At 33.2% G+C, this 12,103-nt stretch overlaps 1 protein-coding gene across 1 annotated transcript; it reads right to left on the reverse strand.

Moving 5' to 3' along the window:
* Nucleotides 1-2,346: 2,346 nt before the first annotated feature.
* Nucleotides 2,347-5,904, reverse strand: LOC141622821 (large ribosomal subunit protein uL1x). Its single transcript, XM_074438837.1, has 6 exons — nt 5,761-5,904; nt 5,611-5,646; nt 4,264-4,483; nt 3,260-3,425; nt 2,957-3,162; nt 2,347-2,622 (listed from the first exon to the last, which is right to left on the reverse strand). The coding sequence occupies exons 2-6, from the start codon at nt 5,613-5,615 to the stop codon at nt 2,569-2,571; spliced, it is 651 nt and encodes a 216-aa protein (XP_074294938.1). The 5' UTR covers nt 5,616-5,646; nt 5,761-5,904; the 3' UTR covers nt 2,347-2,568.
* Between the last annotated feature and the right edge of the window lie 6,199 nt (nt 5,905-12,103).

Below are 12,103 nucleotides of genomic sequence, written 5' to 3' on the forward strand. Positions count from 1 at the left end.
AATGAGAAACTAATTGTAAAAGTATTATTTATATACATCTATATTTAGAGGCGTTGCCACTACGGCTCTCATTACGGGTGGTCAAACGGACGAGCTTAGGTTAGGCGGGCTCGGATCTGGCCAAAAATGTTGGACACTGACAAAGCTCGGGTAGGGGGATGGTCGGGCGGGGCCAGGCCTAGTGGAGATGGACCCGTAACCGACTCCAGGTAGGTTCAAGTAGGTTATAGGGGTGGGTCCACGGGCGGGTCGGATATAATATGATGGTCCCGGGCACAACCCGTGGTGGAGGACGAGCCGGACCGGGCCTGACACAGAGCCAACCGAGCCCGATTAGTGGGTCGGGCACAGGTGGGTTGAGTTGGTCCTGAGCTTTGACCCCCTCTGACTCTCGTGGGGTCTCGACTTTTGAAACCTCAAACCAACGATAAACATTTTACATTATTAAATTTGTCTGATTCGAAAATTTTATACAATTATAACCATGTAATAAATAGAAACGATGATAATTTCATCAAACCGACCCCTAAGTTCAACATTTCTGGCTCTATCATTATCTAAGTCGATATACATTTGAAACCTTTCTTAATAAATCTCATGTGATTTGGTATATCGAATGTGTATTTAGTTCCGAAAATGATTCATATATCACTCAAATACTTGCTTTTCTTCCTTCAAAAAACTTGTTATCGTCAAAGAGAACTCACAAGTCACAATCCAACTTTTAAACTTAATCAATGTGAAAATCTTACCACACTTTTTTTTTTGGGTACTCAAGAGGGGCTACTCTTATAGGAGGAGAAAATTTCTTAATCACATACCAATTTTGCTTTAGTCCAGATGCAGCCAACTAAACCAACTAAAATGTACTTGGAAGTTTGCAAAATCTCATTTCAGACAGCTAAATAATCCCGTCTAAATTCAGACTGATAAAATAAGAATAATTTCTAATAAAAAGTTACTATAGGCTTATTATTAGGAAGTGACCATTTTAGTTACTTTTTTCCATTAAATATTCGCTTTTTAAAAGTGGTGACATTGTTCCTGTTGTAATTTAAAACCGTCTTAAGGAAGACAAACGGTGATTTACCTCCAAAAGAGCTAATTAAAAGTAATAATAATAAAAACTGGTTGCGTAGGGCCTTGGATTTTTGTTGGCGGCTATAAACAATAACACAAATTCATGTTCTTCCACAAAATTAAAAGGAAAACTAAGATTTAGGAACCACAGTGAGCCAACGGTTCGAGCTTGTTTAAGAACATTGAGTGGCTCTTCAGGGATACCATGAGCCAACCCACCAAGGTTACTAGTACTAGCACAAGTTGTAGAGTTGCATCAAACCGTTATTATTTTATGATTATGTTAAAACTCTAATGATTGTTGTCAAATTGGTTTTGTTCTTTCATCAACTACAAGTCTATAACGACAGTTAGTCTTGCTTAAGACGACAATTTCCGTTTTAATGGTATGTAATAATAGTAAAAATTGTTAGTACCGTTAGCAAATACCTTTATTATATGGTACCTATTTGAATTCGTTATACAAAGGATATTGTCGTCTTAAACAAGAATTTTTTTGTGTTAGAATGATATGGAATAACTATTACCAGGACGACCCTAGCTCTCGAACAGGTGAGATTAAAAAACAAAGCTAATTTGAGTAATTAATGAATGATCACGACCAATCGAGTGACTGAGCCATTTTTTCTCTCTATCAACGAGCTAAACTACTTGAGAATTGTGTTCTTCCTAAATTATACAACTACGATTAGACCTGACAATCATTCAAGCCAAGCAAGACCATACACAACGAATGAATCAGTTTGGTCAATTTAATTCAAAACGGGATTTGATCTTTCCGGGTTTATTTTTGGTTCAGGAAAACAGAACGAATGATTCATTCAAGCCGAGCAAGACAATTCAGATGTAATGCAAATAAGGAATTCAATTATAACTAGATTCATATCGAATTTAACCTGAAATATTTCCAGTTGTATTTTCAGAGATGGATTGATCGACATTTAGACGTAAAAAAATATGATCATTTTTCGATCGTTTTTTCAACTCTTAAAACTCTTGTATGTGTACGGACAGTACCGGAGGCATAGGGACCGTCAAATGTCAACGTTCTATACATGTCTAAATGACGTAAACGTACACCATAAAGCAGGCTAAAAATCCCAAGAGGAATCTGTCCAAATGCATGAAGAACTGCTCAACAATTCCATATGGAAAAACTTTTAAATCATAATTTTTAAATTTTTTAAATTTTTTGAAATAAATAAATGTTAAAATGATGTCTTGGAGGTTGTAAAGAAGATTGGGTTTACGAAAATAAGCCGACAATAAAAAAAAATACATCTATTAAATAAAGTCGTCGACTCGTAGCTGCTCCAAGTTACAATGAGCATATCATGAAACAGACGGAATATTAAGCAGTCCAAGAATGTCTCTGTATACTAAACTCGAAATGATTACCACTATCCTACTTCCACAGTAGAAGGGAAAAAAAGCGAAAGAAAAAGAAAAAAACTTGAACAAACGATACGATGTTGGGAAGAAACTTTCTTAGAAGATGCGGTAGGGTCTTCCCATGGTACTCTTCAGGTACAAACACCTGACCTGCATTGACATAACCACGTAACATGTAATCAGGCGCATTGTATGAAGATGATTAGAGTACTACAGGTAGCTAAATAGCTTCAAAACAGCAAAAGAAAGGTGATTTCACGATCTCCAATGGAATGTTTATGAATAATTAGTTCAGGCTCCAGAGAGATATGTTCAATTGGACCGCAAAAGCTGTGAAGGCGTATGCTTTTTATTCCATTGAGGTTATACTATAATCTAATATGATAAATTCAGTTACAAATTTATGAACATCCTATTTGTGATTTTTTTAAATGGAACAATTTCTAATTATCCTTGGAAAAAAATAGGGGAGAAAAGAACATACATTCTGCCAGTTCTTTTTCAAGAGTGATACGAGAAAGTTGACGCTCATTTGAACATTCTGGAAAATCTGCTTCTCATCCATGCTGCAGTTACCAACGGCAACACCCATGCAAAGCACCTTCTTCAGCTGGAACTTGATGGTGGCCTTGGTCTCGTTCACTTTGTTTTCCAAGGGCTCTTGGTGGCTAACTAAGGTTGGGAACTTACCTGAAAAAAGCACCAAGCACTTTTAGATTTTTTGCAAAGAGCGTAAACTCTAAACAACAAACGATTGATTTAATGTCGAATATCTTAATAGACTTGCCTGCCTTGTTGAGACCAGGACCGAGCAAACGGGGAATCTGCTTAATGACAGATTCAGAGGCAAGGAAAGCATGGTACTTTTTAGCAAGCTTCTTAACAAGTTTCTTGTTCTTGTTCAGCTTTTTCAATGCTTCAACATCCATGGATTCCATACCAATTCTCTCAGCCTATCAAAAGAAAATTACAAGTCTTATGAACAACCACACAATACATGCAGAAAATGAAAAATAAGAATCGATTAATAACCCAAAGTCTTAGTGGAAAAAAAGTTGAAAATTAAAATGATCTATAGGAAGCAGATTGATAGAAAATGATACTACTGAGAAGAACAATTCAATATGCTTGTGTTTTCAAAAGAATGAAAAAGTGTTTTACATCCAAATTTTCCCTAAAACAAATGTCTATATAATTAAAGCCACCGTAGACGCGTCTGCCACGTGCTGTACACTATGTTACTATGATACTTCAGTTTTAGAAGTTTAAGTGTACGCATATAATCATATGTTAGGACAGGATCTGTGTATCCTTATTTACCAACAAACCTTATTCCTACAATTCTCTGCACTTCACTTCAAAACTCCAGATATTGTACCTAACTTTTTGTTTTAAAAAAAATCTCCTGACATACATCCGCGATAAAAGACAATATCCAAATATCTAATTTATTGGGGCATAGCCAGCTAAACACATTTATATTAAGATAACTTTACAAGGGTCCAAGCATATTGCACACATCCTACACAATAAATGCAAAAACCTCCGGAAAATAAAATACTATATAAGATGTACCAGTTATGAAGAAACTAGAGTAAGATCAAATGATGTATTTATAGATTATAGATATATAAAGACATCAAAACCTTGTGTTTTCAGAAACTATTACAAAACAAAATGTCACGACCTCACTATTGATGACTAACATCCAATAGCATAAAAGGGCTTTAAAATGCATGATATGCAATCTAATATATATTTGCATAAATAGCTAATGCCAATCAAAGTTACCTCTTCTACGTGTTGAGCATCACCAAGCATGCAAACTTTCATCTTGGGGCGGGGAACGTGGGGCAACTTCACAGAACCACTGAATCGCTTATCCTTTTGGGGATCATAGTTCTTCAGACCGATCTGCAGCTCAATTGTCTCTGTAAACTTCCTACCCTTCTCCTTAGCATCACTAGAAATGCTGGCGATGGCTTCTCTCACAGCCTCACTTGATAACTTACTGCAATAATGAATTCAAAAAATCAACAAACCAAGACCCGAATAACATTTTGGGAAGCACTATCACGTAACAACAACACAAACATATCCCCAATGCCTTAATGGCTTCTGTAAATTGCGCGGTAAAGGGGGTCGGGTGTACGCAGTCTTACCCTTGTCACCTTGTGTTAGCAACACAAAGAGACTGTCTCCGAATGAGACAAGATGAAAATTGCGTCAAAAACTATATCGCAGTCACTTTAATGAGCCATTTTGCTTTATTCCATTATAATAAAGAACCAAAAGAGTAATGATTCTTTGTCTCCATACACAATAGAACCAGCTTATCACGTAACATGTTTAATTTTACAGTCAAAAATTAAATGCAACGCTAATTTTTTGAGATTTGATGAGTAATTATTCTAGATTGAGGTATTTGAGATTTGATGAGTAATTATTCCAGACTGAGGTATTGTATGATGTGATAATTGCTACTTCAATTTATCAAAACAACAAAGTCTACAAAGAACAAAAACTACCCTATGCATGTTGTAAACTATATTGGACAACCAAGAGTTTCGCCTTTTGATGCGCCAGTGGGTACAATCACATTGTTTGACCCCAAAATCATCTGGAGACGATAAGATGGTAAGCACGCGTCACATACTCACATCAACAGAAACAAATTAGTAATTGCTCACCAAATATGCCACACCAAAATCAACTACGGAGTACATTCTTAAGCAATCAGCAAAACTAGTATACCAGCAAATAGAACCCTAACTGCCTCGAACACTAATGAAACTATATACTCGCTCCGTCCTACTTATTTGTTTAGCTTCTTATCGCCATTTCAACCAAAACATAACAATACTATTAAAATTATTCTACATGTTTCGCATTAATCGGCTAATTATCTACCAAAATCCACATCAAATTACAAAAGTCAAGTAAAAATTTGTGTTATACTCCGTATAAAACAATAAAATGAACAATTTTTGGAACTGTAAAACAAGATCTAATGCAACTAAATTACATAATTATGTATATACTAATATCAAATCATAATATTAACAAAAAAATACTCTAAAAACAACTGAAATAGCATAAATTAAACTAATTGAACAAATAAGATTCAAGAATAAATACCTCATGATGAAATCCCGAAATCGCAATCACCAAAACCTAAATTACAAAGAGACGATTTAAATACACAGAACAAATTGAAACTTAATCAATTAAAATTTATATTCAATAATAAAGAAAAAGAGAAGATAGATATTGAAATAAGAAATGTACCGAGAAATTAGGGTTTATGAGTGCAGCTCGAAACTAGAGGTATGAAAATGGCGGTAGTAGAAGAGATGTTATAAGAGATATTAAAACCCTAATGGGCTATTTTATTTAGTATGCCTTTGGTTGGGCTCGTAGGATGCTTCACATTTAGACGTTGAACGGGTTTATATGTATTGGAAATCGGAATTCGGTGTTAACGAGTCGATCTGTGCTCAAGCTTTGACGGGATTGAGTCCGGCTTGGAATTTCGAGCTCAATTTTGGGTTTGGCTTTGTAAAATTTAAGAAGGCGTTTGGTTGGAGGTCTATAAGAAAGGGTAAAGAAAAGGAAAACAGAGTTATTGATTCTTTTATTGTTTGTTTGACACAAACAAAGAGAAAGAAGCTCTCTCCTTTTCCCCCTCAATCCATCTAATTCTTTACCCCTCACCCCAAAGGTATGAGATTTCACTACCCTTATTACCTTTCAACCACCTTATTTACCTACCACTACACTTACGACTCTCACCACACCAGTCATCATCAAGACGTCATCACCGCCACCAGCACAGTCACCCCACATAAACCACCACCGCCACAACCACCATGACGCCGCCACCCTTATCACCACTGCCACCATCATGACGTCATTACCACCACTACCAAAACCACCACCACAGCCACCCTACATAAACCACCACCACAACGCCACCGCCACAACCACCATGATGCCACCATCACCACCACCACCACAACCAACCTACTACCACCACCACGCCACCACCATCACCACAACCGCCCCACATAAACCACCACCTGCACACCAAAATAAACCACAACCAGCACACTTCATCTTCTCGATGTAACCAAATAACAAGTTAAGTTTTAGACAATCTCTTACCTCCTCTTACCCTTTTTTTTCCCTTTTTCTTTCTCTAACCAAATGCCCCTTATACTTCTCCTAGCCTTGAGCTCTAGTCTAGATTTGAGTTGTCATTATATTTTTATTTTATTTTACATTTTCTCGGTTTTTAAATATAAGAATATTTTTCGAAACAAATACGGAGTATATAAAAAACAAAAACATCATATATTATAATATGATTATAAATACCAAAATAAGATGCGGAGTATAATTTAATAACTAAAATTATATATACAAAACTTAAAATGATTTGAACGAGCTTATGATTAGATCATTATTGAGCTTGAGATCGGCTCTAGTCGAGCTCATGTTGAGCTTTAACTAAGCCTATTCCGAGGTTTTGGCGAGCCGATGCAAATCATTTACAGCCCTAATGTTGGACCTTATAGTTTTGTTATTTTTTCTTCTTTATCGTTCGTTTATTTTTTACATTATTGTGAGGAGTAAATTAATCAAATATAGATATACTAGTATAGTATCCGTGCAATGCATACATGGTGTTTATAGAATTTTACCTTTTAGTATACTATACTAGATTTTGTGCCCTGCACGGGTTATAATATTGGTTCACCTCTCAATATTAATTAAAAAGGTAAGATATTGTAAATGACATGAACAGAAATGTGAAATTATTGTTGGAGTCAAATTTAATTTATCAACCTTTTTATTTTTAAAAAATATTTAAATTTAAATTTTTATTTTATAATTTTTAATTTAAATAATAATTATCTAATCAAAACTAATTTAATCCAGATAATTAATAATTACGTTAGCAATAATTATCCTCTTTATATATAGATAGAGTCCACATTGTACCTAAAATACATATTAAATTCAATTTTATTTAGATATTTATCAAAACAAAAACAAATTTTATCTTATTGAGATGATAGATTTATATGAGTTACAAATATTATCTACGGGTGAAAAATTATTAGCCTATATATAAAACTTAATTCAACCACAAGTTGAAAGACCTAACAACCGTTCATCAACTTTGAGTTTTTTCTGAGTTTTTTCTCATGCAAATTAATCCCTATGAGATCTTCCCATCTTCTAGCTAAATGTTTTAAAGAGGGTTTTTTTCAGAGCACGTGATAGTCTTTAAGTTTTCTAAAACACCTAAATATAAAAAATAATTAAATATAATTAAAAAGTAAAATTAAAAATATACTATTTAAAATTCAATCCAAATTAGTTGCGTAAAATTCTATTCAAATTTAATTAATTTTTGAAATATATTAATATGTAAATTATCCCCCAAAATTTTATATTTACCAGAATCCGACGTAACGATTTGTGGAATTAAGGGGGCTGAAAAATCCAAAACTAAATATCTTTTTGTTTGAGAGTAATGTACCCGGGTCTTTTAGGAATTCTGCTGAACATCATCAAAATAAAAACAACCAATTTCTCCGCACTACATAATACCAGGCATTTTGATTTGCAAGTATCAAATGAATTTATGTTATTTGTCGAACACCTGGCGAGCTAAACATTAAAACTGTACCTTCATACCACAATTCGTAGTTTCAAATTTAAATCTAAATCCTCATCTACTTCAATATACTAACGCCCTCACAATCATCTAGCGTGGTGAACTTTCCATCTTAGAGATGCTTGCTATGCGTTCCAAGTAAATGGGAAAGAGAAAATTAAGCCTTTAAATTTATTTTGCTGCTTAGCAGGCCGCAACATAGTATGAGAATCTCATTTACTCTTCACCAACAACAATTACACAATCCATACTAAAGAGGTACAAATCTCGCTATTGATTGATTAATGTCACAAACATACCTCAGGATTGGCCGGAACACAGACTAAATCATTATCATTAGCCCCTAAAATCAATACCATGATTAAAGAAATCGTGTTGGATATATGCAAAATGAACCACTGGGCCATATAGAAAAGGGTAGAACACAAATTTAATTTAGTTGTGTTTTCTTTTGTACGTTGTCTATATTTGAGTTTCAAACGAACAATTAATAGACATGAACAAAAAATGAAAAGCATAACTACAAGTCTACAAAGAGTGTCATAAATTTAAAATAATATCTATTTCTCCAAATACAATTGCACCAATCTTAATTCTAAACTATGAGTAAAAATTCAACGAAAAGCAAGTAACAATATGACCCGGTATTATAACTCAGCTTTATTTAATAACCAAGATAGAATAAGATTGTGCAAGGATGAAGTTTCCAGATACAACAATCTTAGTCAATTAACTCAACTCGATAACACCCGAGGTCGCCCTAACACTTCCAATAGCATTATAATTGTTTCATTGAGATTTCTTCATTAACAAAATTATATCTTATTCAAGGTAATTAACACATGTATCCAGTATCCAACCAAATATGCGGATCTTTCAAAGAATTTTTGACGGAGCATAGCCGCATAACTAATACTCCACGTAACTGTGTTGCCTCTGTCAAATTTTTCCTCATAAGTTTGTGCTTTTTGAAATTTGAAACACTAAAAAAACCCTTCGACTTTGAGGCTATTGTCTCATGTTTCCACCTTGAAATCAATTATAGGAAATTAGGAAGCGTATAAGACTAAATTTTAGGACTTGTATCATTATCGCAATTGTTGATATGATGAAAGCTTTTACATTGTATATTAGCGTTTTCCTTTTCACAAAAATAAAAATAGAAAAGATACAAAACAAAATGATAGTCTAGATCTTCTCTAATTCATATTCGGATCCGCTAAGTTTTAGCTGCATCGCTACTACGGAATCATATTTCATAATAATGTTACGTCATCCATTTCAATCGTTTCTATACACTTGCTATAAATTTGTTGAATATAGATGAGTTATATTTTAATCAAATGTATAGAATTGATGGGAATAGAGAGAGTATATAGGAAGGGAGAGGAAGATCGTTGTTCTCTGATTTGAGACCTCGAAGCCCAGGCCAAATAATCCATATAGATAGAGTTATATACGTAAAATTCTATGCCTGGCCAAATTCATCCCACCAAGATTTGCATTATCTTAAACAAAATTTTATCTTGAGGCAATTAACACCTATTTATTTTTTCTTTTCTTAATTATTTTATTATACGGAGTAACATATTCATATCTTAACAGTAGTCTCAAAGTAATAACAGGAGATTAACATACTAACCTAATCTTGGTTGAGGTATAAATTGACCCCTCACGAAACATGTTTCTAAAGTAATCTGATTTTAAAATGATCCGTAACAGCCTATAACAATGATTTAATACATTATTAAGAGTAGAATATTGATTATTTTGTAGACAGGTACGGAGTAACTTATTAATAACGAATGTTGGTCACGTAGACAATCATGGTAGCTAGTCGACAATAATAATTCATGGGGTAATAAAAATCTCTTCCAGCAACGGTCATCTTAATGGACGATCATCTTCATGTACAAACTGCCGCAACCTAATAATCAGTTATACGCACACAATGAAGAATTCTGTAAAAAAAAATTCCTGTTAGAATCTGAATACAATACTAAAGAGTCCTCAGGATCATTGTTATGATTAGAATAATCTAAACTCTAAAGATATCATCAATAGATTTTGCATTAGAAAATACTGAAAGACACGCCTGGATTTGTGTATAGTGTGTCATTTTGGTGCGTACGAAAATAACAAAGGTGACCTACTCATCTAGGAAGCATATAGAGCAATAAATAAGAGATCAATTAAAATCATCCAAGTGGAAGCTCACGAATTCTCAATATCTACAAAAACATAAACCATAAATAATAATCTTTAGTCTTCATCAATATCAATTCAAAGAACCATCCTTCATAAGCTTTAAACTAAGGTTATTAAATCTGCCTCTTGAATAATGTCGAGTTGCTTTTCTCCAATCAGTTCCAGTTTTCATCATTGCCACAAACTCGTTGTAGCTTATCTTCCCATCCTAAACCGTATAAATTTTGTTTAGGCACGCATTTTGATTTGTAGTACGATAACTCTCCTGCATGGTTTATATATATACCTACTTTGTAATTAGTGTTTTAGTTCTTAACAAATTCAAATGGAAAATAATTTTTTTGTAGTTGTGATTAATTATAATATAATTATTATATCTTCTACATTATCTGTGTGGCCAAATTTATATCTTTTCGTAGATATTAATATTTAAAGTATATAGGTGTTTTATAAAAATTGGAGACTCTAAAATTGCCTGAAAAAAGCCTCTTTTATATATATACTAGATTTAATGCCCGTGCGATGCACAGGCCTATTTGTATTCATCTATCGTGTATAATGTAGTAATAGAATAATGTTTATGGGTGAGATCTATATGAATTGCTACTACGTACTTCTTTTGGTGTTCTATTCATACTGGAACTAATGTCTTTGACCCGCTGATACGATGTTATACCTTTATTATGTTCTGTAACTTTAAAATTTGAATACTCCCTTCATCGCCTATTCTGAAATATATAAAAATTTATAGTAATATGGAGTCTTTGAGTAAAGAGTTTTAACCACTAATAGGATTGGGTGCGGACCTATTTTATAACTCTATTAGTGTAAAATCGCCTTATAGCCAACTCGAGAAAAAAATACTCTAAAATATAACCAATTGGAAATATTGTCAATGGATCACCGTTATCATCTATCAAGTTTCTTCTAATAGTTGGAGGAAAAATATTTCAACATTTACTTTATCTGTCGAACTATACAAATTCTTAAGAGAAACTGTTTTTCATTAATATTAATGAGAGACCTCTTTCATAAGAGGTAGTTACTACTTTTAATTAACTTTTATCTTTTTGTTCATTTATTGTTGTCAGGTAGTGAGAGACGGTGTCTCAGAAGACTTATTAACTAACTAATTTCGTATGTAATTTGTTCAATGTACGTAAAAAAATTATTTTATGTAAACGTATGTAATCCGAATTAACATAGTACAGAGTAATAAAGATACACTCTCACATGCCCAGATAATGAGAAAACAATTTATTAGATAGGGAGCATTTTTACATGAGGAGTATTTATAAGCTTTTATAGAGTATCATAATTTTCGAAGATTACTGTATAATATAATAATAGAATCCTTTTGGACAATAGATTTTTGATCTAATCCTAATTTTATTAGAGTCTTCGTACAAAAGAAATTTGAGAGTTAATTAAGATGATAAAAATCCATTTTTTTTTACTATCTGACATCCGATACGAATAAGTTCATATAACATAGTATCATAGAATTAATAGTCAAGTTTAATCCTATGTAGGAATGATTAGCGGAGTACCTTAATAGTTATCCGTATTATTGATTGAATTTGTTGCATGGTAGAATTTAAGTTTGTTTAAAATTCTTGACTTGAAATTTTACCTAGAAGGTATTGATACTCATTGATTAAAATAAAATTATCTTAGTTCAATATAACTTCTTAAATCAAATCTTAATCCTGATAAAAAAAACTCATCATATGACCG

Source organism: Silene latifolia, chromosome X, assembly GCF_048544455.1.
Source record: "Silene latifolia isolate original U9 population chromosome X, ASM4854445v1, whole genome shotgun sequence".
NCBI lineage: Eukaryota > Viridiplantae > Streptophyta > Magnoliopsida > Caryophyllales > Caryophyllaceae > Silene > Silene latifolia.